Here is a 25,969-nt window from a genome sequence, read left to right as displayed (position 1 = left end):
CAGTCGGGAAGCGCAACCGAGACGTGTGGGTCACCTCTTTATTGGCAGCCGGGAGTCTGGACTGGGCTCTCCTGTGCCCTTCCATTTCCCAAGCCCAGAATGAGAAACTTGACAGGTCCCTAGGAAGGGCCTTACTGACCCTGGTAGCTCTGTCCACAGGCCAGTGAAGCTATGATGAAGGGGAGCAACCAGCCCCAAAGAAAAGCCATTTGCCTCTCTCTCCCCAGCATTTGCACTACGCAAATCCACCTTTTTGAGCTCCCGCTCTGCGTTTTCTCTGAATTGACTCTCTGGAGGACAGGAGAAATGCACTCCCACAGGGGTAGTAACAGGAAATCATGCGGCCCCTGGATCCAGCTCTGAGCTGAGCCCTAGTTACCTCGGTTTGCTTTCTGATCTTGGCTTCACACCTCTGGGTGGCTCATGCTCGTGTTTTTCTGTGGCAGACGTGCTAGTACATGCATTCCGGCCACGTTTTGTTTCAAGGTACTAGCTGTCTAGTGTCTTGAATCTAGCATCTAGCTGCCCATGGGCACGGACAATAGAGGGATAGCACGGGAAGGTGCACTGAGGACACAGAGCTATGCCCATTGGGACAAAGAGGTGACATTTAGAATAACACTGCCTCTGTAGGAGGCGGTCGGGAGCTGTCTAGTAAAGGGCAAGGTTGGCCTGAAGCTTTCGACTGGTTGTTTCTTTTTGCTTGATCAGAATGGTCTGGGCCAATGTCCTCCAACCTGTACCTGCCTGGGAGCTAAGTGACCGGGGCCCTGGTTCTGGGGTCAGGTGTGCACGCATGTAGCCCCAGGGATGTCCCTTCACCTGCTGTGCAATCATTCACCCATTCACTTGGGCTCTCCCCACTCTTGTTGAGGAAGACCCCAGCTTCACAGGGCTTGCGCTCAAAGCAACAGTGGGGGAAGCCCAGAATCCCTTGCTGGCACCCTTCGAGACAGTCGGGGGGCACAAAGACATAGACACCGGCAAGAAGCCACACTTGTTCTGTAACTGCACGGAGGGTCCCACGTCAAGGGACACACACACGTGGAATGAAAAACAGAATCTGTGCTTCCACACCCCTGGCTCACTCACAGGGCCAGGCCCCTGTTTGTGTGAGCCAACGGCAACTGGGCATCTGTCTTATAGTCTGTGGAGTTTCCCTGGCAGGGGCGGGGCAGAGCCATGGCGGCCTGGGACCCGGGAGCCCCTCCCACTCATGTGAGCTGTGTCAGCATCGCCCCCAAGCCCCGGGCCGCCCCTAAGGCAATCACTGGTGAGTACAGGTCCTTATTACCTGGCTGTCCTTTCCAGGCCACTGGGTTTGGTCTTTTCTTTTTTCCTAAGTATTTTATGTATTGATTTTTTAGAGAGGGGAAGGGAGGGGGAAAGACAGGGAGGGGAATATCAGTGTGTGGTTGCCTTTCATGCGCTGCCCACTGGGGACCCAGCCTGCAACCCAGACATGTGCCCTAACTGGGAATTGAACCAGGGACCTCAACAGGTCCAGCCCAGTGCTCAATCCACTGAGCCACAGCAGCCAGGGCTAGGTTTAGTCTTATTTATGTCCAGCCGGACTGGAGGCCAGGTGGGGGAGTCAGTGACCTCGTGAAGGTCCACTTGGGGCCACCCCAGTCCAGGGCAGTTATGTTGTGGCTGCTGAGGGGGTTGTAGACTCTGAAGGGGGTGCAATGACAATTTAAGGACATTGTTGTTAAGTGCCACAGTGTCCTCATGCAGAGGGAAATTCACCTTGCAAATCTCTCCAGAAGCCGAAGTAGAAAGTGATGGTGGCGTGACATGATGACACAGACTGCTCCTCCTTGACCCTCCTTGACCTTCCCAGACGCTGATAGCTCAGGAAGCAAGTGCCCAGGGCCTTTCTGGGGCCTGTCTGGCGGCTTCCGCCCACCTGGGAGTTCCCATCCCTTTCTGAGAGCCCCTGCCATCCTAGGGTGCCCACTGACCCCTCAGCCAGCCTCCTGACTGAGAGGAGGCTTCTAACAAAGGACCCTTTCACTAAGGAGCCTTTCACAAAGGCTAAAAATGGGGCCAAGGATCAGAGAAGAAAAGCCTAAGAGAAGGAACCAGCCATCTACTTGGTTGCCTTTGTCCCCCACCCCCAGCACTTAGGCTGTCCGAGGAGTGGCCCCCTGCTTCCCTCAGGAAAGCACCTGATAGGGGTGCCAGGAGCTGGGCAGCCTTACCTGCCAGGGATAGACTCAGTCTCTGGAACAGGCTTTGGAGGCACAGCCCAGGAGCTGGTGGAGGCCGTGAGCCACCGGGACAGCCCCATACAAGGTGTAGGCGGAGCTCACAGGGGGTGCTCAGGGCGCGGGCGTCTTCTGTGCCATGAAAGCCCAGCACTCCCTGCAACACTGGCTGCTGCTGCCCCAGGAGCCCCTGGGGCATGCCTTCTGGGCCCTGTTGTCTGTCAAATTCCTTCAGGCCAGGGACAAGTTTCGGCCAGAGGGCCGCACCCAGCACCGTGCTGGTGCCTCTGACCCCAGGCACCTTGATGTGTGTGGAGATGGCCCAGTTTTCTGGGGCGACCCCCGCCTTGGCCGTCAGGGTGGCCAGCACCACGGACTCCGACAACAGTCTTTCTAGCTGCCTACAGAGAAAATGACCACGATGGCGGCCCTCATTCAGGCCAGGCAGAGGACAGTGCTCTGCATCCTTTGGCTGTCTGCCCGGGCAGAGGAGGGCACAATAGCCCTGAAGGGGAGGCAGATGCCCCTCCGGTGTCCCAGTCCTCCAGCGCCTGCACCCCCAGCTGCCCGTAGTCACTGTCACTGCTCACCAGTGAGATACAGACCCACGCAAAACTCTGTCGCAGCAGCACCGTGATCTCCACCTGGTGCACGTGACGGAGAATGATGCGCAGAAAAGACGGTACTGCCACCTCCCAGTTACCCTCACGCCTGTGGCCTCGCGCCTGACCTGCAGGGGTTAGGTTCAGCAAGTTCTGTGGCCGAGCACGTGACTGAGGGCCCCCCGGTGCCCTGTGCTCGGTGTGGAGACAGGATGGAGACAGGCCCCCGCCCTGTTTCTCAAAGATAGCACGGCTTGACATGTGAGTCTGACAAGTTATATATGGAAAAGGGGGCAGGCCTCAGGGGAGGCTTTGGGGACAGCAATGGGACTCTGCCCGGTGGACCGAGGGGAGGGGTCACGCAGGCTAAGCAGGGGAGCCAAACCTGCGCAGGGAGTGAGGTAGGGTAGTCTGTCCGGGGCCCAGTGGGAGCTTCCGCTGGGCTGGCGGGCAGTCGGACTCCAAGACCAAGGAGAGCGTGAGTGGGCGTGTCCTGTCAGGGCAGGGGGCCTCAGCTGTCCTCTCGGCGGGCCTCTAGGGTTTAGGCGGAGAAGTGACATGTTCAGACTTGTGGTTCAGGAATGTGTCTCTGAGTTCAGGGAGGAACATGTTAGAAAAGGCTCAAGACCAAGTCAGGGAGAGCCCCTAGGAGGCCAATGGAATCGTCCAGAAGGGGGAGGGTAGAGGGGTGTGTTACAGCCGTGGCGGTGGCGATGGGGGACAGGGACGAACCTGGTCGGGTTTAGCAGGGAAAAGCCGAGGCCGCGGTGACAGCTAACCACGGGGGCAGAAGTTTCAAAGGAGAACGGGTTTCCCCAGGTGTGCGGAGGCAGGAAGATGGGGAAGCAGCCCTTACAGAAGAGGAACACTGGGCCGGGGATCCCCAGGGACAGGGACCGCTGCCATGTGGCCGAGGAGCTGCATGCGGCCACCCAGGGGATCGGGGGCCAGACTGTGCTCCTGCCCCAGCGCGCACTGGACTCCAGAAGGGGAGAAGGGCGAGCTGCTGGGGCTCCTGCTCTCTGGGGGGGACCAGGGGGGGCTCGGCAGGGCTGCAGTAGCGGCAGTGTGGGGGGTGGGGGCGGGCCCAGCCACCACCACGGCTGTGGGGGAATAGCAGGAAGGGTTTCCTGGGAGCCCTCTGTGGGGTGTCCCCAGGGGGGAGAGCATGCTTGGAGTGGCACGCACATCGGCTGACTCTGAGCACACACATCGTACAGCTCGCGTCCCAGAGTGACACAGGACAGCAGGGCCTGGAGATGTTTATCTCCTCAGCGCCAGAGCACGTGGCCCAGAAGAAGTGGCCGCCGTGGCTGCTGAGGCTGCTGGGTCTGAAGGGAAAGCCAAGGCAAGGGCTGGGAAGAGTCCCGGGCCCGGGAGAGAGAAAGGAGTCTCTGAGGTTCTCCATCCAGCCCCTCCAACCATGACCCCCCGTGGGCTTTGTCGCATACCCACAGCTCTGAAGACAGGCCTTCGGAGAGGTGGGGAACAACCTGGAGAAATGCACATACCAGGCCCCACCTGGAAAAGCATATTAGCATTGAAAGGCTCATGGACCTGGCCGGTAGCTCAGCTGGTTAGAGCATTGTCCCAGTACGCCAAGGTTGTGGGTTCCAATCCTGGTCAGGGCCTGTAGGAGAATCAACCAATGAATGCATAAATAAGTGGAACGACGAATTGATGTTTCTCTCTCTCTCTCTCTCTAAAATTAATAAATTAGAAAAAGGGGGAGGGAGGTATAAGAGGACTAAATGATAATGGAAAAAATCAACTGAAAAGAAGGCTCACAAAGTCGTGTAGCAGAGAAACCTGCTGTGTTCACCGGGCTTCTCTGGGAAAACAGAACCAATCGGATGTAGAGAGAAGGTTATCTTATGGGATTGGCTCACCATCGTGGGGGCTGGCAAGTCCGAAGTTTGCTGGGAGGCTGGAAATTCCCATAAAGCTGATGCTGTATTTTGAGCACAAAGGCTGAATTCCTTCCTTCTTCGGGGACTCCAGTCTTTTCTCTTACAGTCTTCAACTGTATCAGTCTATTGACTTAAACATTAACCACATCTAGAAAGACCTTCACAGCAATGCCCATGGCTGTTGGATCAAACAACTGGGCACCACACCTGAGCCCAGCTGACACTCAGCATGAACCGTCACGCCTGCCGACACTGCTTAACACGTGCCTCTCAGCAGCACAGCCGCGCATGCAGCGGGAGCCCGGCTTCCCGTGCGTGGCCTGTTGGGGAACTGCTGGCTGGACCCCAACAGGGATGCCCTGGGGACGTGACTCCGTCCTGCCAGAAGAGTGTGCTGGCCTGGCCTGCTTTGCAGCCTCTCTGACTTCCCTAAGGGCCTTCTGTCATTCCTGTCACTCCTGCTCTTCAGTCATTCGCAGTGCCTCCTGCTCCTGGCAGCCCTTGGGTCACCCGAAGCCAGTTTTTATGTTTCTCCCCGCCCCCAGTCTTCTCTTCCCAGGCTCTACCTGCAGCTCTTCGGACCAGTGTTCATGAGCCAGAACCTTCTAGAACCTTCCAGAACCTTCCCCCTGGGCCAGCTGTCAGGGATACTTCATGTTTAGGGCATCCTGCTGCCAAGCACTGGTGGCACCCTCCAGCCCCCCACATCTGTGGTTTGCACAGACTGTAAGCAACTATCTTTTTTTTTTTTTTTTTTTTTTTACCAGAAAAGCACCGGTTTGCCTCTGCCTGGGCTGTGGACATAATGAAGGCACCAACCCAGTGTAGGTTCGCTAAGTTCCTGGAGCACCTCCTGCCACGTGTCTCCGCTTCCCTCCCCGAGGAGAACCCCACCGGTCCTCTGGGACAGCAAGGAGTCTGGACGTGGCGAGAATGGGGAGGAGGTGGCACAGTGAGAGGCTACACTTGCTTTAGTCCTTGCTGTCGAGTTATGTCATGAAGCCAGGGAGTAACTGGAAGGGAACTGTAACACAAAGCATTTTAATCGCCAGGACAAAAGCATGAATTACAGAGTGGAAGCTGGCCAGAGTGTCTGGGAAGGCCCAGGTGGGGCAGGACGGGAGGGGGTTCACGTGGGTACCCCCAGAGACAGAACCGGTGAGGTCCTGGCTGAGGAGGGCAGGAGAGGACCCTGGAGGCACAGGTTCTATTGAGGGACAGTTCTGCTGAGCCCTCGCTGCCCCGTCACGGAGGGTCACTATGGGTCTGTGTCTGCCCTGGAGACAGTCACTGTGGAGAGAGAACAGGCCTGCATCAAGGTGATCCTCCAGGAGGCTGGAGTCAGGGGGGCAGCTGAAAGCAGGCAGAGCCTTGCCCCCTGAACAGGTCAGCATAGACAGAAGTGGATGGGACTGGAACCCGAGTATTGCTGGCACCAGGCTCTCCACCTTGGCTTCCAGCCAGTGGTCAGTCACACTCAGGAGCTAGGCTGGGCGATGCAAACCTGGCAGCACTCACCGGCCCCTATGGACCCAGAGGGTTCCGGTCCGACCCTTGTGCTGCACTTGGCTCAGGCAGGGAACCCTCCCGTTTTGGGGGACTGGGGTGGGTGCAGAGGGAGGCAGGGACGCATCTTCTCTGGGGAGCCGGAGGGACAGGGTATGGAGGGTTGTCATCTAGAGCTGCCGTCACAGGTGGGCACGAGTACCCAGGTTCTAATCAGGTTCTGACTGGGGACAGAGGTTCTGACTGGGGACAGAGACTTAAACTGAACACACAGAGAATTTACAGCAGAAAAAGAGAGAGCAGATTTATTAAGCGATAGCACACTCCACAGAATGTGGGAGCAGGCCAACTCTGAGCAGAGATTGACCTCAGGGGCTGGAGGGATTCTATTCTTACAGAGCGGATATTTTCCGGCTAGTTTTGGCGGAGTGTTATTGCGCACGTACATTACTTTAAAGCCACTGCGCACGTGGTCTCTCATGATTTTCCTTGATTGGCCAACCGTGAAGGGGGGTCCCACAATGTTAATTTATTATAATACTATTATAATGAGGCAGGGGTCAGTAGCATCTTCTGCGCAGGTGCGCTGGTGATTCACCGTGATTCAGCGCTTTTCCAGAAAGCGGGAACAACCGGTCTTAGAACAGGGTCTCTGTCTTCTATCATCGTCCCTTATCTTAGCCCTGGGCCACCTCCATAGTGTCCTCCTTCCTGAATATTTCCTGCCTCGCTGCCAGTTTTAGAACCTTTCACCTGGGCCTCAGTTTACGAAATGAACCATGTCTTTGAGTTGACCTCCCTGCCCCCTAGTCCTCAGTTTTCTGACAGGGAACTTCCAAGGTTTCTGCCTTCTTATCCAGGGGTGCCCCCCTTCAACCCAAAGACAAATGCATGCAGACAGAGAGTATGCAAACAGCCGGGTTTGTTTAAACCGCCTGTCCTGCAGCTTTTGTTTTGTTTTGTTGCAGGGAAAAAAAAAATTATCCCATTGGATGGATTTCCGGAGAGGTGGCCCGGGACTCGGGGTGCTGGATCTGGCCGCCCCTCTCCGGGCGCCCGGGCGGGCTTTTGCATAATGTAAACACAGGCCACCATGTGGGATCGCCGGGTCGGGGGTCGCCGAAATGCCAACCCCGGAGGCCCCGCAGGCCCGCGGGAGCCTGGGAGAGCACAGCCGCGGCTCGGGTGCGCCGCGCGGACGGTCGGCGGCCACCGCCCACGTCGCCGCGGGCGCCCGCGACTCCCGGGCCCCACCTTCCGGCAGCCCGACCGGCCGCGGGGCGGGGCGACGAGATCTCGCGAGCTTGCGGGGCCGCCCGCGCCGGCGCCCAGCATGGCGGACTCGTCGCAGCTGCAGAAGCGGGGCTCCTCGCGTTCCACGTGGGCTCGAGCCCGCAAGGCCCGGCCCCAGCTCCTCCTGAGCCGTCGGCCCCGCCGCCGGCTCCGGATCCTGCGCTGGTGCGGCCGGAGGCGCCTGCGGCGGCGGCTGCTGCAGGCCCAGGCGGCCGGCGCCGACTGGCGGGCGGGCACCTGCCTGGTGTCGCGCGCGGGGGCGGCCCCGAGGCCCAAGACCGCAGCCCCCAGCCCGGCTCCCAGCCCGGCCCCCAGCGCGGCCTCGGACGAGGAACCTGCCCCGAGTGTCCCCGCGCCCCTCCCGATCCCCCCGCTGCGGCCCGCCGGCCCCGGCCGTGCGTTGCTGCTGCTGCCGCGGGATCAGGTGAGTCGCGCCAGGAGAGAGGGGGGACGCAGCCCCGGGGGTCGCAGCCCCGGGGGTCGCAGCCCGGGAGGAGACCGTGTCCCCTCTGCGGGTTCTCCGGCTTCCATTCCTCCTGGCGGCGGTGCTAGGCAGAGGGCAGTAAGAAGGTCTCTGCCGAGGTTCATCGACACCTTCAGAGCAGAAAGGGACTTTAACAGCAATGGTTATTACTAATAAAAGGATGTGTAGTAACGCGAGTCTCTGAGCCTTAAGTGTTTTGGGTGTACGAACCCATTCAGTTACTCCCAGCTCCCGTGGAGTCGTTACCGCTGTTACTATGAGTGTTTACGGAGGAAGAATCTGAGGTTTAGTTGCGGTAACTTGCTAAAAGGAACACAGTAGAGGTAGAGCCAGGATCCGAACCCACAAAGCCTGGTCGTAGCCCCCCTTCCGGCTCTTCACTTGGACTCTGGGGTGGGAGGTCTCCCTCCAATGCGGGAGGAAAGTGAAAAAACCCAGGAACGCGGATACCTGGCAGGCAGCGCGCCTTTGAAAGGCAGGAGCCAGGAGGACAGCAGAGCAGGGTTCACGGGGCTCCTTGTTTTCCGTGTGTCCGTATCCTCCCGCTGTGTGGGTACCTGCCATGGGGTATGACCTTAGGTCCAAAACATCGAGTGCCTCCTAGTCACCTACTACAACCTATTGTTATTTAGAAATGTGCCCGCTTTTGACATGTGAATAGTAATTAAGGTCTCAGAAAATGTCAGTCCTTGGTAACAGAGTCAGCAATGTTACTTGTTCCTTTCTTTTTTTCTTTCCCTGCTAGGGTTTCACCTTCAGTGGCGTCTGCCGCGTGACCTGCCTTTACGGCCAGGTGCAGGTGCTGGGTTTTACCATCGGCCAAGGCCAGCCTGCCCGAGATGTCTTCTCCACCTATACCCACTCTCGCCTCGCTATCAACTCGGCTCACTACTCCATGCCGGAGAAGAGCAAGAAGGAGATGAAAAGGGAAGCCCGAGCCTTGCTCAGAGCTCATCTTAACCGGGGTAATGAGGGGAGCTGGGTACCTCACTGAGGGTGTGCGGTGACGAGGCTGATAAGTCTCAGACGAGTTCTGTGGCCCAGACGGTGTCTCTAAACCCTCCCCAGGGTCCTGAGCCTGAAACTCTTGTCTTCACCATTTTCCAGACGAGAGGAGCTGCCCACGGCCACACAGCTAGTAGGTGGCAAACCTGGCTTGACTTCTCAGCCTGGGTGTGTTCCCGCTACACAGTGTGGCCCCCTGAAAAAGACTCAGACACAGTTCCTACCCTCAAAGAGTTTGCAGTGTAGCCAAGGAAACGGCAGCCCAAAGGGGCGCCACGTTCAGTGGCATGACTGTCCCACTGACACAGTGCGGTGGCTGGATTTTCTCTCTGCAGATGACAGGTGCTGGCTGATGAAGAACTTCTCCCCTCTGTGCTCCATCGTGATGCTGGAGAGGCTGAAGACCTCCACGGTGAACTTCATAACCAGCCATCCCGGGTTGTCCTGCGTTTTCCTGCAGGAGGTAAAGCAGTTTTCATTCGGAGTTTCTCCGATTATTTTCACCAAAACAGTCACATGAGTCGACCGCGTAGGGTGTTCCTTTTGAAGGTCAGTCTGCCCGGTTGTGCTGCGGGTCGTGCCGGCGGTAATGCGTGCGTGTGTGTCCAGCAGAAGTAGTCAGCACAGGAAGGTATTTCATGAGGAATGTTCCCCTCCCCCCTTAGTTCCGTTCCCCAGCAAAAGCCGTCATTTCACACTGTCGTTGAGGAAAAGGCTCTTGGCACTTTTGTAAATGGTTTTCTTTGTATCTTGGTTTATGAACTTGAGGCACTGTAAGTTTTTTCTAAACTGTGAGCTAGTAATTTCAATGCTCTTCTACTTTCTCCCGTCTCTTTTCTCACCTGCATATTCTGCTGGCCGTGTTGTTAACTTCCTGAAGTCACGTAGTTCCTGTAATTGCCTCCCACGAGCCAATAAATTGAATCTGACCCGTAGAATTATTGAACAGACTGGATGGTGAGGTGTGAGGAAGAATCAAGGACTAACTAGGCTTTTTGGGCTGCACCCCTGGGTGCTCGGGGTTGCCGTTCACTGAGAGGGGGCAGCTGTAGGAGGAGGGGCTGTAGATGAGCCGACTTCTCGATGCCCATTAGCTGTGGAGTCCGGAGCTTGGGGAAGAAGGTTCCAGAGCCTCCAGGGGCGATGATAACAGCTAGAAAGGGGAGCTCCCCGGTGGGGACCTGAGGCACTCCCCGGAACTGGGCTGCAGGAGCCGGAGGAAGTGTGAGAAGGTGTGGGCGTTGAGGTGGAAACGGAGGGCCCGCCCCTTTGTTTTCTAGACTCCAGAGCTGCTGCTAGGACATCTTTTCTAGACCCCACCATGCCAGGCGGGTCTCATTCCTTTTGCAACAACGTTGTCCTTGGGCCTGATGAGCCATGACCCTGGAGGGGTCTCTTCCTCGGTCCTCTTCCACACGTGGCCTCCTGCTGTCCAAGCCCCGCCCTCTTCCCCTGGGACTGGGCTCTTCCATCCCTCGGGCCACCTTCCCGCGGTTCCCTGGGGCTTCTGCTGGAGCGCTGCCGTGGGGCGTGGGCCTGCCGTCCGCAGCCTCTGGGCTCCGTCTGCAGAGTTCTTTGTCCCCGTGCTTTGTTTGGGGTATGGCCTCGACTTTCCTCCAGATCACCGGCCTGCTCTGTGACTGCCCGTCTGTTGCACTTTTCTTTCGGCGCTCGCCTTTAAATTTCCCCACATTTTCTTTTTCCCGGGAGTGTCCTGCCCAGGAAGCAGCATTGGCCATGAAAACAGACATCACGTGACTTTAGGAAGAGCGGTGACAGGCCTTAGCGACTGAAGGGCTGGATGTGGGGTTGAGGAGACGGGGGTGGGGTCAGATTTACCTTCTGTGGCTCACAGCTGTATCGGGCGTATTAACTCAGAACTGAAAAGAGAAGATGCATTTGTTTTCACCTTTTCTAAGCGCCCCACTGTTCATTGCAGAGCCCCACCTTCCAGATTAACACGGAGTACTTCGCCCTGAGGTCTGTCGGCATCCGAAGGGAGAAGAGGAAAGCCGGCCTCCGTTTAACCGAGAGTGTCCTCGCCGCCCTGGAAGAGCTGGTGAACGTCTCCTGCGGTGAGCGACGTGGTGGCAGATTCGGTGTTTTCCGCCAGAGCCTCAGATGGCCCCCGTGAGTGGTGGTGGGGGTCCTGGAGCAGGTGGGTGGCTCACTCTGGGGTCCATGTGTCTCTCACCTCCAGAGGAAGTGGACGGCTGTCCCGTCATTCTGGTGTGTGGGTCGCAGGACGTCGGGAAGTCGACATTTAACAGATACCTGATCAACCAGCTGTTAAATAGGTGAGAGTGTTTTTCTTGTTTTGACATGTTGCCAGATTTGGGGCACAAAGTAGTTTCAATTTAAGAATCTGTGTGGGGCCCTGGCTGGCATAGCTCAGTGGATTGAGTGCGGGCTGCGAACCAAAGCGACACAGGTTCGATTCCCAGTCAGGGCACATGCCTGGGTTGCAGGCCACGACCCCCAGCAACCGTACATTGATGTTTCTCTCTCTCCCTCTTTCTCCCTCCCTTCCCTCTCTAAAAATAAGTAGATAAAATCTAAAAAAAAAAAAAAAAAAAAAAAAAAGAATCTATGTGGGAATGCCTCCTGACTTTGGACCAGGCTGCTCCTCTGAGTGATGGCATCAACTGTTTCACTGTGTCCTGGGGGGAGGCGGCCGTGTCTTAGGGTGTATGTATCCCGGGGGGGGGGGGTGGGCAGCCGAGTCTCAGGGTGTATGTGTCCTGGGGGGAGGTGGCTGTGTCTCAGGGTGTATGTGTCCCGGGGGGAGGCGGCCGTGTCTCAGGGTGCACTGGCCTCACCTGTCTGTGAGCTTGTGGGAGCCCCTTGGTCTCAGAGTCTGTGCGTGTCCATGTCCAGAGATTCAGAGGAGGGGCACATTCTGCTGCTGTTTTTTATTTTTATGTCTCTAAAGATTGTATTTATTTTTAGAGAGGGGAGGGAGAAGGAGAGGGAGAGAAACATTGATGTGCAAGAGATACATCCATCCGCTGTCTCTCACATGCCCCCTACTGGGGACCCGGCCCACAACCCAGGCGTGTGCCCCGACTGGGAATCACGCTGATGACCTTTCAGTTCTCAGGCCGGCGCTCAGTCCGCTGAGCCGCCCCAGCCAGTGCCATACTGTCTGTTAAAGGCCAAGTTTTATTGGGGTGGGCTGGGACGGGAGTAAAAGACAGAAAACTGTACTTGAACAACAATTACCATAAAAATAAATAAATAAATAAAGGCCAAGTTTCAGGAGCTGCAACCCAGCACGTGCTCTGTTTATGCTTTTTTAAAACACAGACTGAGCATCCCGCCAAAGAGCACGCCTGGCGTGGCTTACGCCTGCATCGCATAAATCTTTAAGATCTGTTGTACGCTTTCGACGCAGTGAAGCCAGCTGAGGTGTTTTGTTTTTAAGATTTTATTTTATTTTTAAAGGGAGGGAAGGGAGGGAGAAAGAGAGAGAGAGAAACATCAATGTGCGGTTGCTGGGGGTTATGGCCTGCAACCCAGGCATGTACCCTGGCTGGGAATCGAACCTGCGACACTTTGGTTCGCAGCCCAAGCTCAGTGCACTGAGCTACGCCAGCCAGGGCTTAGCTGAGGTTTTTCATTTATGTTTTCAGCCTCCCCTGCGTGGACTACTTGGAGTGTGATCTGGGGCAAACAGAGTTCACTCCGCCGGGGTGCATCTCTCTGCTCAACATCACGGAACCCGTGCTAGGTACGTATCCGTATTCTGTAAATGTCGTGGTGTTACCAAGTGCGAGAATAATGACATGTAACCAAAAACTCAGAAAAAATATAGAAGGATAAAAAATAAACGTGAACATCCCCTTACCAAGCTCATGGTCTTCCTGTAACGGGGTCTCCAGCCCCAGACATCGGAGGACAAGTTGTGACACCGTCCAGGGCTGCATTTTAGTAACCGGAACTGCGATTCACTTTGTCGTGTGTAAATCGGAAGCACACCTTCCTTTAATATTTACATCTCAGCCTATACAGTGATCTAAACTGGGAAATTAACATTGATACAATACTATTAACTAAGCTATAGATCTTTAAGAATTTTTAGAGAGGGAGAAAAACATCAATATTCGAGAGATACATCAGTTGGTTACCTCTCTGTTGCCCTTAACTGGGGACCTGGCCCACAGCCCAGGCATGTGCCCTGACTGGGAATTGAACCAGTGACCTTTTGGTTCACAGCCTGGCGCTCAGTCCACTGAGCCACACCGGCCATGCCTGAGCTATAGATTTCATTCAAAATTAACCAGTTATCCTGCTAATATCTTTTTTCTGGTTCAAAATCCAAACCAGGAGTCCACATTGCTTTTTTTTTTCCATGGGAAAGTGTACATAACAACATCATTTTAACCACCCACACGTGTACAGTTTACAATGTAGTGGCATTAAATACGTTCACAGCGTTGTACAGCCATTATGTATATCCAAAACTTGCTTGTCACCCTGAAGCAAGTGCCATGCAGCGCTCTTGTCTGCCGGGCGCACGTTCCGTCCCCCGGCGGGTGCCTGGGACCGGGGGCAGTGCCGGAGCCAACGGCCGCCCTGTGTTCTCCTGTGTGCGCGCCTGCGTGCGGTGAGGTCCGAGGCTGCTCTTGGGCGCGACCATCACCAGCAGCGTCCCTCTCATGCTTCGGGGTCAAACGGGGGCTGGCTGGACACAGACGCTGCGACACTGTGGTGGCCAGCTCGAAAACTTAAGTGACCAAAGGGCAGGTGTCCTGTACGGCGTGGGTGTGCTGGACACGAAGGGATGACTCGCAGGGTGGGTGGGGTGAGGGTTCATCGCGCTGCTCCGAACAGCGTGCCCTTTAGACTTGGGAACTGGGTGTATCTGGAGTTTTTCATGAGGTGCCTACAGACTGTGGTTGACCGCGGGTAGCTGGGACCACCGAAGGCGACACCGCAGATAAGGGGGGGATCTGCGTCAGCGTGCAGTGACCCCCGTCCCGCTCTCCCTCAGTCCCTGGAACCTCTGTGCTCTCCGCTTTCCATCCCCGTGGAGTTGCCCGTGCTGGGTCCCTCACGTGAACGGGGTCCTGCAGTGCCTGTCCTCAGCGTAGTGCAGCCCGGGCCCAAGGCTCAGGGCCGAGTGTTGTTCCACAGTGGGTGGGTGTCATGTTTGGTTTGTCCATCCAGTGCTGTTGGGCCCTCGGCTTTTCCTCCTCTGGGCCTGTTTTGAGCGGTGCTGTGCTGGACGCTGGTGTCTGAGAATCTGCTCAAGCCCCGCTTTCCGTTCTTTTGGACTGGACTTGCTGGGGGGGTTGGTACTTCCACGCCTGACCCTTTGAGAAACCGCCCGCTGGCCTTCGCAGTGACCGCACATTTGACATCCCGTCAGCAGCACGGTGGGTCCCAGCCTCCGGCAGCACTGGCTCCTTTGACCGGAGCCGTCTGCGTAGGTGCCAAGTCCTGTCTCGCTGTGGCTTTGAGGTGCGTTTCTCTGATCACTAATGATGTACGTGTTTTCACACACTCCCTGGCCACTCGTAGGTCTGCGTTGGAGGAGGTCTGCTCAGGTCCTTGGCCCATCCTTGACCCGGCTTGTCTTTATTGAGTTTTAGGAGTTCTTTGTGTATTCTGGGTATTAATTCTTTATCAGATATGCTTTGCCAATATTTTCTCTTATTCTGCAGGTTGTCTTTTCATTGTCTTGACATCTTTGATGCACAGACACTATTAATTTTTGTGAAGTCAGTTTATCTATTTTTTCCTTTATTGCTTGTCCTATTGGTGACATATCCTCAAAGTTGTTGCCAGATCCAGTGTCATAAAGATTTCCTGTAATGTTTTCTTCTAAGGGTTTGTAAGTTTCGGCTCCCAGCACCCCCAGCAGGGAGCAGGGTTTACTTGTCAGGCAGCCGGGCGGGGAGGCCGGAGGGGAAGCTCAGACCAGCCTCCCTGGTCCAGGATTCCAGGCCGTCCAGGGCAAGCAGGCGGAAGAAGTGGTGGGGCACGCTTTGTCAGTAATTTAGCTAGGGGAACTCGGTCTTTTCTGGAGGGGGGCTTCGGCGCCAAGTCTTCCTGAACTGCGGACCCTCTGTTTCTGAAAGGGTTCTGGTGTCAAGTTCCCGTCCTGTGTCAGTTCCTGGGTTCCCGGGGGTGGGGGGACACTTTTCATCCGGATGCAGCTGGAGGTTGCAGCCCTCTCCCCTGTGCAGGCTTCGGCCGAGCGACTCGTGGTGTTTGTCTGTCGTCTCTGATCTGACCAAATTTGAGTAAGTTTTTCTGTACGACGTAAAGAAAGGCTCCACCTTCATTCTTGGTCACGGGGCTGCCCAGCTTTCCAATCCCTGTTTGTCAGAAAGACTCCTTTCCTCATCGAACGGTCTTAACACCTTTTTGCAAATCACTTGACCAGGTAAGCGAGACTTTCCCCAGGGCTCTGTTCCGTTCCGTGGGTCTTCCCCACGTCTGTCCTCGTTCCAGCGCCGTGCCCGCCCAGTCACCGTAGCCTTGTAGTCAGTTCCAAGTCGGGCAGTGTGAGTCCTCCAACGTCACTCTTTTTCAGGGTTGTTTTGACCCCTGGCTGGGTAGCTCCGGTGGTTAGAGCGTCCTCCCGATACTCCAGGGTGGCGGGGTCAGTCCGCAGGGCACACACGAGAACCCCCAAATGAGCGCACGAGCAGGTGGGACAGCAACTCGACATTTCTCTGTCTCTCCCTACCCCTTCCCTCCCTCCCTTTCTCTAAAATCAACAAATAAAAATGTAAAACAATTAAAAAAGAAAGACATTGTTTTGGCCTTTCGGGACCCCTTGCAGTTTCACTTCTGGTTGAGAACTGGCTTGTCCATCTCCGTGGAAGAGGCTGTGGTGACATCGACAGGGGCTGTGTTGAACCCGTGGACCGCCGTGGGTGGTGGTGTCTTCCTGTCCACGAACAGGACTCTTGTGATCTCTCGTGTCCGATTTAGTTTCTTTAAACAGTATTTTGTGGTTTAAATCTTTCATCTCCTTGGTTAGATGTAGTTCTAAGGATTTAAATATTTCAGCTCTTACTATAAATGGAATTCCTTTCCTAATTTCCTTTTCAGATTGTTTGTTGCTGGTGTATAGAAACATAATGGGTTTTTTTTTAAAGATTTTATTTTATTTTTATTTTTAGAGGAGGGAGGGAGGGAGAGAGAAAGAGAAACATCAGTGTGCGGTTGTGCGGTTGCTGGGTGCCGTGGCCTGCAACCCAGGCATGTACCCTGGCTGGGAATTGAACCTGCGACACTTTGGTTCGCAGCCCATGCTCAATCCACTGAGCTACACCAGCCAGCATAATGGAGTTTTTGTGTTGATGTTATTCCCTGAAACTTTGCTGAATTCCTTTATTGTAGTAGCTTTCCAGCAAATTCTTTTGGGATTTTCCATATGTAAGACCGTGTCACCTGCAAATAGTGATAGTTTTATCTCTTCCTTTTTAATTTGGATGCCTTTTGTTTCTTTTTCTTGTCTAGTAGCTCTGGCTAGGACCTCTAGTACAATGCTGAATGGAAGGAACCGTCCTTTCCCTGTTCCTGGTCTCAGAGGGAAGCCATCCAGTCTCTCACCACTAAGTGTGATGTTAGCTGTGGGTTTTCCTGGGTTTTGTCAGGCTGAAGAAGTTGGCTTCTACTCCTGGATTGTGGGGTGGTTTTATCATGACAGGATGTTGGACTTCATGTCTATTGAGATCATTGTGTAGTTTTTGTTTAGTTGACTTTTGAAAGAAGCAAATGGTATCATGTTAGGTTGCTAGGTATGTTAGAGATTTAATAGACTCTTTGTCAAGAAGAATTCTTAAAACATTTGCATTGTGTTAACAGCTTGGTCAAAAAATAATTGTTTAGGCTTAGCTCTTTGACTGGTTTCACTGCCCTTCCCCTTTTTACATTTTCTCTAGTCCATTTAGTGTTTCTCTGGGTTTTTTGAGCCCTTAGTATTTCAGTAGGTAATTCTCAAAACAAGGCCACTGCTGCGTAATCGTAATGCGACCACCAAGACCAGGGCAGCAGGCATGTTGCCACAGCACTGCCCTTGAACTTGGCCCGCTGTCCCTGTCCTCTGAACAGGCCCGGTGTGTCGTCAGGAATCTTTAGTTTCCTTCGGTCTAGAACAGTTCCTCCAGCGTTTCTTATGTTGTGTGACCTTGGTGGCTTTGAAGGGCAGGGTTACAGAACGTTTCTGTGATGGAATGTGGAAGTGGTGCTGTGTTCCCGGGGCACCGCCCCGACATGCCGTCCGGCCGTCCTCTTCCCGGAGGCGTCAGCGCTGCTGCCTGGCCGAGGCGTGCTGGCCCGGGCATTGTGCTCTAGTTGGAGCCGGGTGTGCTCCTGGGCACCGTTGCCTCCAGCCCTCCTCGGGGGGCGGGTCCCTGGGCAGGCAGAGCCAGGAATGCATGCCTGTTTAAGCCCTCGCACGTCATATATGTCTGTGTGCGTGTGCACACACACACACCCCTGGATCTCTGCCGTTTTCTGAGAGCCCCGAGTTTGCACCATTGTTCCGGTTCCACCCCGACACCCAGGCCACTCCAGTCGGCTGTCCCCCTCCCGTGTTGACAGGTCTCTTCTCTGACGACAAGAGCCCTGGCTACGATGGCTCTCAAAATGTTTACATAGTTGCTCAGACCCTTTGTATTTGTCCCACCCCTTGACGACCCCCCCCCCCCAGCCGAGGGGAGTCCCACTAGCTCTGTCTCAGGGGCCCCTGCACCAACAGCAAGGGCCAGGACCCTCGCCCCGCCAGCTGTGTCGTCACACGGCCCTGGTCACCTGCCTGCCGGGGCTCTGGCCTGGCTCTGGCCGGAGGAGGCGGAGGGTGGCCCGGGCTGAGCCGACTGGTGGTCTCCTTAGGGAGCATGAGCTCCAGCGGTGACTGGGGTGCCTTCGTTTGAGCCCGCTGGCCTCTGCCAGCTGTGCGACCTCGGCCAAGTCAGCCCCTCTCAGTGTCCTCGCCTGTGGAAACGAGGATGAGGAGTAACGCCGAACCCCTCCTAGGGCCTGAGTGAAAGTTACAGCCCGTGCGTTCCGTGCCGGGACACTGTGCTGCGTTCCCTCTAGCGGTTGCTGCTGCTACCAATCGCCCCTCCCCAGGGCGCGGGCCCTGAAAGCAGGGAGACGTTCGTCGTGTCCGCAGGTGTGACCAGCAGGTAACAGGTGCTCAGTAAACGCTGAGTTACCGGCCTTACTAGGACGTAGCTGGAGCTACCTGTGCGGGTACAGGGGATCCCGCCTTTTACTGAGTTGAAAGTTCAGCATTCCGCCAGTGGCGGCCCATCTGCTCCTGGTCGGGGGGCGGTCCTGGGTCCCCCAGGACTCTGTCACGGACCGTGGCCGACCTCGCCCCCTCTTACATTGTCGTGGGTTCACGACTCATTCATCCCTGTCTTCTTAGGACCGCCCTTCACCCACCAGAGGACACCCCAGAAAATGGTGTACTTCGGGAAATCCGCGTGTAAAAACAGCCACGAGAATTACATAGAGATAATAAAGTACGTGTTCAGCGCCTACAAGCGAGAGGCCCCACTCATCATCAACACCATGGGCTGGGTGACAGGTGAGCCCGCGGGGACGCATCTGGCGGGAGGGGGCGGGCGCTGGGGCTGAGCGCAAGCGGCCGGCCTGGGGGCATCGCGGCCGGAGCCCGGTTTTTAGGGGATTCCCCTGGCCGGTCGCGTCCTTGTCTCGGAGCAAGCGTCCCAGCCCTCCGTGGGGGCGTGGCGCGGCTCGGGCGCACTGACGCCGCCGTCGCCCGCCGCCTCGCAGACCAAGGGCTCTCGCTGCTCGTGGACCTGATCCGACTGCTGGCGCCCAGCCACGTCGTGCAGTTCAGCTCCGCCCGCTGCAAGCCCATGCCCGGCCTCACGCCCGACTACGTGGACGGCGTGGACGGCCTGTACACGCGGAGCAAGTCCAAGCGCAGGAGCCGAGGGTTCTTCCTGGCCGAGTTTGCCGAGAACCTGGAGTTCGGCGACGAAGACAAGGAGAGCCCAGTCGTCTTTCCCGGGCACAAGCTGATGTGCGTCCAGTCGGACTTCGTGTTCCGGAAGACTCCGAGGAACAGGTGAGCGGCCGCCGCGGCTGGAGCGGGCCGAGGTCTTCCATGTGACCGGCGCGGCCCTCAGGCTGCACACGCGACGCGTCCCCTGGGGCGGCCCAGGTCCCAGCACGGCCGTCTCTGTGCGGGGGAGAGTCCGAGGTCCCCAGTGGGAGCGGCCGGGTTGGCCCCGGCCCTGGCAGCCGGGAGCTCTGGCCGGGAGGGGCTTGCGCTTCCTGTTCGGCCGCCGGGTTCACGGAAGGGCGGGGAGGGCAGGTGCTAAGGTGTACGTGTCATCTGTGTGATGACAGGTGTCTTCTGTGTCCGAGTCAGTGGTGGGGGGAGAACCTGAGTGGTGACATCTTTAACTACCGCCTTGTGATCTACTTTTCAGAGAGTCTCACAACCGGGTGCTCCGGGACTTGGCGGTGCTGGGCTACCTCGGCCAGCTGCAGAAGCCGGTGCCGCGGCCACTGCACCCCCTCCACAGCCTGACCCCCTACCAGGTAGGGTCCGAACCTGGGCAGCGGGCGGCTTCGTCTCGTTCACTTGGCAGGCGCTTCTGCGGCTGCCTGTGCGCCTGGTGCTCCCCTGACCGCTCCGTGACCCTCCTCTCACTGACCCCCTAGAACCTGCCCCCCCGCCCCCCGAGTGCTCGCCAAGCCTTCCGTGCTGTGTTGTTGTCAGAAGTGGGTTCTAGCACCAGAGTGTTTGCATCTCTTGGGGTGTAAGCTCTTAAGAATTATTTTGGGGAGAAACCACCTTAACGTTAGGCTTCCTGTGATGGAAGAATGAAATAACCACAGGTGGCATTCCTGAAGTGCTTACCCTCGGCTGTGCTGTGCTCTGTTCTGAGCTGGTATTTACTGCCTTTTTTTTTTTTTTTTTTTTTTTGAGATTTTATGTACTTATTTTTAGAGAGAAGGGAAGGGAGGGAGAAAGAGGAGAGAATGTCCATTGGTTCACACCCCTAGCTGGGGACCTGGCTCACAACCCAGGCGTGTGCCCTGACTGGGAATCGAACCGGCGACCTTTCGGTTCCTAGGCCGGCACTCAGCCCACTGAGTTACACCAGCCAGGGCCTGTGTTGGCTCCTTTACTCACAACAGCCCTGGCATAATACCGTTTTACAGACGGTAGGACCAAGGCCAGGGACGCTGAGCCTGCTGGCCCAAAGGGCACAGTGAACAAGTGGTCTGTGCTGGGGAGCCCAGAACGCCCCCCTCGGGGCTGTGCGGCCTGTCTGGTGTGGAGCCCTTGCAGGGGCCAGGGGCTCCGCCAGCTCCCGATGAGGCGTGGCCTGGTGACGTCGTGGCTCCCCTGAGGGTGATGCTGGTGTGTCCCCTGCCTCCAGCAGAGAGGCCTGGGCACCGCTGGGTGGGTGAGACGGGCCCGAGGGCCCACAGGCCGGAGCGGTGGGCCCGGACGTCAGGGGCCTCCCGAGCCCGAGGGGGCGGCTGGCTCTGGGCTCCGCTTGTCCCGCCAGAGAGTCCGAGGCCGTTGGTTCCTGGGGTTGTGCTTGTGCGGAGCTGCCCTGGGACTGGATGTGGGCGCATCTGCCAGTGATTCAACCTGCCTTGTGTCATTTCACATGTTTTCAAAGTCTAAATAACACGTGTAACAAACACTGTCCTCCTCTCAGCGTTCGAAATTGCCCAGAAAGTTACATGTTATGGGTGGTTGTTTAACTTGTGCTCCGGGAGCGGGATCAATCCATTGCTCTTAAATCGATGTGTTACTTAGGGATGAACGGTGGCTGTCTCGTGAAAGGATTTGACTTTGTTATTTAAAAAAAATTGTTTTAGAAGATTTTATTTATTTTTAGAGAGGGGAAAGGAGGGAGAGAAGCATCAATGTGTAGTTGCCTCTATTGCGCCCCCTACTGGGGACCTGGCCTGCACCCCAGGCACGTGCCCTGACTGGGAATTGAACCAGCGACCCTTTGGTTCACAGGCTGGTGCTCAATCCACTGAGCCACACCAGCCGGGGCAGATTTTGGCTTTGTTGTGTTGGAGGCTTAAGGCGTCTTCGGTCTCACTCGACCGCAACTCCTCCAGGAGATCTGCAGGCTTATGTCTTGTGCGTCTCTTCAGCCGAGAAAGTTCCAGGCACTGAGTTTAGATTTTCAGCAAGTGTCGATGGCACGCCAGAGCTCGGTGCAGGTTTCTTAGGATCTTTGCGTGAGAGCAGTGAGCTCCGAGTGAGCGTCGGTTGGTGTTTCCGTTCCGCTCGGAGACTCTTCGGCGGCCGTGCCTCGGACAGCGGCTGGAACGGAAGGGGCGGGAGACGCTGCAGGACGAAGGGGGCCGCACGTGTGGCGACGGAGGCTGTGACGTGGGCGGTGAGCCCAGTGCAGGTCACAGCCTGCGTGTCGTGGGACTGTCCCCTTGAGATCTCCGTGGTTTTACTAGCCAGTGTCGCCCCCGAAACCTAACTGAAAAAAGACTCGGCGCGTTGGCTTCCCAGGTCCCTTTCAGCGCCGTCGCCCTCCGGGTCATCCACTCCGACGTCGCGCCCACCCACGTGCTGTACGCCGTGAACGCCAGCTGGGTTGCCCTTTGCAAGATCCTGGATGACGTCAGGGGCTACGCAGAGGGGCCCATCCTGCTCGCCCAGACTCCCGTCTGCGACTGTTTGGGGTTCGGTGAGTGAAGCCTGCCCGCAGTCCTGCCACAGCCCATGCCCTTCCCTAGCTGCGTGGGCTGCCCTGGGTCTCGGGCTGCGTCTCCTGCGGTGGTCTGGGAGCTCCTCGGCCTCTGAGGACCGTGGGCCTTGGCGCCTTTCAGTCTGGGGTTCCCGAGGGCCCAGCAACAGCCTCCTCACTCACGGGGCCTGCGTTCTCCAGGCCACCCGCCCCGCCCCTGCTTGGGCTCTCATCCAGTGTCCTGCCGACTCCCCGGAGCACTGCTCCAGCCCAGCCGTGCCCCTGCCCCAAGCCCGTGTGCCTGCACACTTCTCTGCTTGAGTCGCTCTTGGGCACCTAGGGTGCAGGTCCAAAACTGAGGTCCTGATGGGCCCATACACCTGAGGTTCTCCCTGGATCACCTCCTACCCCATATACCACCTCCTACCCCATATACCACCTCCCACCCCATATACCACCTCCCACCCTGCCCCACCTCCCACCCTGCCCCACCTCCCACCCCGTACTGCTCCCTGTTCCCTTGCGTCCGTCCAGGGCCCCTTCGAAGACCCACACTGGTGTTCGGGCCAGACCCTGGGTCCTCCTCAGCAACCCTGCCCCTTCTTTGTTCTGCACACCTGACCCCAGCAGGCGGGCAGCTTCTCTCTCCTGAGCGTCACACGGCTCCCTCGGGTGTCCTCGGGTGCCGGTGTGGGCGCCACGCCCGGAAGCAGTCTGAGCACACCCAGTGGTGCCCCGACCCGCCATCCCGGCGTTTCTGTAGCTCGGGTGGGAGTCTGGCCAGGCCTCACTGCACCACGCCCCCCTCGGGGGACCGTCCCCTGGCTCATGATGACAATAAACATCAGTGAATGTTTCTTGAAGGGTGACCTGAAATTAGCAAAGTCCTTAAGTAATCACACGTTTCTGATTTACGCAGTACTGGGCCTCCCGAGAGAGTGTCGGCAGAAATGGTGTCCCTTTGTGGAGGTCTGCCGTGTCCCCAGGGGACGGCCGGCTGGGCGGCCCGTAGGCGGGACGGGACAGCCTAGGCTCTGGCCTGAGGGCCAGCATAGCGCCTCTCAGCTCGGCGAGGAGAGACGTACGAGTCTTCTGACACCCGCACGCTCCGCCTCCGACGGCCTCGCGCTCTCAGAGCAGACCCCAGCTGAAATCCAAACTCTTGCCTGGAAAGCCGCTCTCCAACTGGGAGAGGCGGGGGGTCTGCCCTCCTGCAGGGAGGGTGACCTCCGCGTGCCCTGTCGTCTTCCAGGGATTTGTCGCGGGCTCGACATGGAGAAGAGGCTGTACCACATCCTCACGCCCCTGCCCCCGGAGGAGCTCCGGCACGTGAACTGCCTGCTGGTCGGGGCCATCTCCATCCCGCAGTGCGTGCTCAAGAGCCAGGTGGGTGGGGCAAGGGGCGCGGAACAGGCCACTGTTGGGGGGGAGGCTGCCTTTTTCAGAGGGGGACGCCACGCCCACCCGCTCGTGCCGCCTGACATGTCTGTGCGGTGGAGCCGGATGGGACGGGATGGGAGGGCGGCCGCCTCTGCGCCTGAGCCGGCGCCCCCTCGAAGGCCCTCACTCAGACTCACCTCTGACATGTCCTCGGTGCGGGGGTGGGGGAGGTACGGGCGGACCGGACCCACGCAAGCGTCCACGTCGTCTCTGTGTTTCCATTCCAGCCCGGGCCCGAGGGGACGATCCCGTACATCACAACGGATTATAACCTCAGAATTCCCGGGGCATCGGGGGAGATCGGAGCACGAGAAACCGAGGAGACCGGCAGAGAGAAAGCACACCCCAAAACTAGGTTCTATCGGAAGTCAAACTGATGCGGGGAGTAAGGGAAGAAGGCGGACTCTGTGTCCAGCCCGACGTGGGCAGACTGGCGGGCTGGTGCGCCTGCGGCCGGCGCACTCACGTCCTGGGGTTTCCCGCCTGCGTAGCTCCTGGAAGTGCATAGTCGTTCGAGTCCCTTCTTAAAGTGACCAGCTTTGCCCTGGTCTGCCGTGTGGCTCCTCACACGTGACGTTGTGTTTTCTGGAGAGACGAAGCAGACGGGAAAAGGCTGTGCACCACCGAAATGAAGAAGACAGTCAGATCCTCAGAAATTCTTCCAGGGCCTGGCTGTTGGACTCTGGACAAAAACAGGGAGACCGGGGCTGCAGGAGCGTGCCCAGGATGAAGACGGGCTGGGCGGCGGGGTCCAGGCGCACCGGGAAGCGGAGACGCCCCTTGGTCCTCGCCCTGTGACGGCTGGCGGGCGCGGGAGACCCCTGGAGGGGCCTACCTTGGGCGGGTCGCGGCCCCGCGGTTGTGCCCGCCCCCTGACCCTGTGATGCCATCCGGCTGCTCTCCTGTCCCTGTGGGTCGGGTGTGGAAGGCGGGTCTCGCCTTGACTCGAGGGCTGGCAGGTGAGGCTCGGACTCCAGGACCCTTCACTGCCTCTGTCGGGCTGGTGGTTTGATGCTGCAAAAATTGCTCCCAAAGCCGGGAAACCTGTCTTCAGGCCTCTGAAGCTAGGTTTGTGCAGACTTCCCACCTGAGACTAAAGACGCAGGCTGGGCGGAGCTGGCCACCGGGCGTCTTGGGAGAGGCCTGGCAGGGCCGCTCTGGGAGAAGGGCCGGAACCGCACGTGGCTGGACCGGAACCCGCACACGTGCCCGGCTCTGTGCCGGTGAGCGTTCTGTCCTGGGGCGCGGGAGGCTGCGGGCGGGGCCGGCCCCCCGGGCGGCGGTCCGTTCCTCCTCCTCCCCCTGGGGCTCGCGGCCCCTTGTCCTCCAGGGTTGGAGTGGCCGTGTGAGCAACGGGGCGCGTGGGGGGTGGGGAGAGGCCCCTGAGGCCGCGTCCCTGACGGGTACTCTGCGTCCCGGCTCTCAGTGGAGCACGGTGGGGCAGGCTGCCAGGGTGTGTGTTACCTGGGTCCGTGGGAATGGTCAGGCACCGGTCACATCGTCCGTCCGTGCCTCGCGTCTGGTAGGCATGGACGCCCTCCCGGGAGCCCTGGCCAGTCCCGGCTGAGTAGGAACGTTCGAGAGACCATGACAGTCTGACTTCCAAGATGCCTCTTACTTGTGTTTGAGTTTACCTTGTGCAGGTTTTCTGTCTTGGCCTCGTGGAGAACTTGGAGACAATCTCCCACCGTCTCCCACCATCCACTCTTCACTCCGCCCCCCCCCCCCCCCCCCCCCCCCCCAGTTCCCTGTGTCTGCATCATCCTCATAGTCGCTGTAAGCTCTCGGCGGCCGGTCCCAGAAGGAAAGTGCCGCTCTGCCATTTACCCTCTCCTGACGTCCAGGCTCGCCTCTAGCCTCCCCTCCTGCTGGGGGCTCCCGACGACCTCGTGCTCCATCAGGAAAGAAAGAAAACGGACTTCGCCACTAGAGGGAGCCGTCGGCCGCAGTCAGAGGGCCAGACCCTCTGGAGCGGGGTGCCAGCCCTGGAGGCCTGTCTCGGCATTCGGGGGTCCTGGCGGTTGGCGGGGGGCGGGGCACTGGTGAGGCCAGCGACCCTGCCGCCGACCTCGGGTGTCGACTTGGCGGGCCTTGCCGGCGGTTTTGGTGTGTTCTCTCCGGGTCTGTGTGGGGTTCAGGGCGGGCGGGCATGAGTCTGCCTTGGAGTTACTCTCCGTCTCGCGTGTGTGACTTCCGAAGCGGCACACGCGCATTTCAAGGAAACGAAAGGCCTGCGAGACTCAGAACCTGAGAGTCCTGGGCCGCTGGTCCTGTAAAGGGGCTTCTTGCAAAGGGGCCCTTCCACTGGAGGGGGATGCGCAGGTGAGTGACGAGGCTCGCAAATCCTAGGCTTCCTTTTATTTCTCAAACAAAGTCTAGTTGCTCCCACCTGTCCCCGTTAGGTGTGGCGGAGGGCACCCACGAACCCCCTGAGACCCTGGCCTGGAAACTGAAGACTGGGGGTGTGTGTGGGGGGGTGAGCTGGCCCTCCAGGTGCCGTGGATTCCGGCGTTCGGGAAACCAGACTCAGGGCGGCTGCTTGCCCTGCCCAGCGCCCGGCTGCCTGCCTGGCAGAGTGTGGGGACCCAGCAGCGCGGGTCCAGGGCTCCTTTTGTACCAAATGGAGGGTTTTTTACAAAAATTACTTCATTGGTAGACCTTTTTTTTTTTTTTTTTTTAAAGATTCCAATGCTGCAGCAGTGGGGTGAAGGAGACAGCGGGCTCTGGGGTCCGAGCCCTGAGGTCAGATCCTGGCTGGACTGGGGGCCCTTGCCCGGCCCTGCCTGCGCAGTGCCTGAGGCCGGGCCGCAAGCGAGGGCTTGGCTCGGTGGGCGGCCCG

General features: G+C 57.9%; 2 protein-coding genes across 2 annotated transcripts; one reads left to right on the top strand and one right to left on the bottom strand.

The window, feature by feature from the left end:
- Positions 1-312: 312 nt before the first annotated feature.
- TAS1R1 (taste 1 receptor member 1) lies at positions 313-7,563 on the bottom strand. Its single transcript, XM_036025107.1, is given in 14 exon segments — positions 313-1,008; positions 1,530-1,602; positions 1,605-1,671; positions 1,706-1,758; positions 2,205-2,430; positions 2,432-2,615; positions 2,618-2,737; positions 2,740-2,940; positions 3,510-3,586; positions 3,669-4,021; positions 4,024-4,067; positions 4,070-4,143; positions 5,737-6,100; positions 7,449-7,563. Coding segments are annotated over 14 exon segments (2,205 nt in total). The 3' UTR covers positions 313-754.
- NOL9 (nucleolar protein 9) lies at positions 7,469-24,537 on the top strand. Its single transcript, XM_028511546.2, has 12 exons — positions 7,469-7,945; positions 8,751-8,970; positions 9,346-9,473; positions 10,950-11,085; positions 11,211-11,307; positions 12,643-12,740; positions 18,405-18,566; positions 18,776-19,073; positions 19,441-19,552; positions 21,513-21,690; positions 22,943-23,076; positions 23,358-24,537. Exons 1-12 carry the CDS (start codon positions 7,562-7,564, stop codon positions 23,505-23,507), a joined length of 2,097 nt encoding a protein of 698 aa, XP_028367347.1. The 5' UTR covers positions 7,469-7,561; the 3' UTR covers positions 23,508-24,537.
- The last annotated feature ends 1,432 nt before the right edge of the window (positions 24,538-25,969 follow it).

This window comes from Phyllostomus discolor, chromosome 5, assembly GCF_004126475.2.
Source record: "Phyllostomus discolor isolate MPI-MPIP mPhyDis1 chromosome 5, mPhyDis1.pri.v3, whole genome shotgun sequence".
NCBI classification, from domain to species: Eukaryota; Metazoa; Chordata; class Mammalia; order Chiroptera; family Phyllostomidae; genus Phyllostomus; species Phyllostomus discolor.
Note: the sequence above shows the minus strand (reverse complement) of the source record. Positions and strands in the feature narration are given on the sequence as shown.

Bases quoted from the DNA above. Each gene is read 5' to 3' on its own strand.
- NOL9 (XM_028511546.2), top strand. From the start codon at position 7,562: ATGGCGGACTCGTCGCAGCTGCAGAAGCGGGGCTCCTCGCGTTCCACG. The intron at 11,308-12,642 runs GTGAGAGTGTTT...TTATGTTTTCAG, and splicing joins ATCAACCAGCTGTTAAATAG to CCTCCCCTGCGTGGACTACT. The intron at 23,077-23,357 runs GTGGGTGGGGCA...TTTCCATTCCAG, and splicing joins AGTGCGTGCTCAAGAGCCAG to CCCGGGCCCGAGGGGACGAT.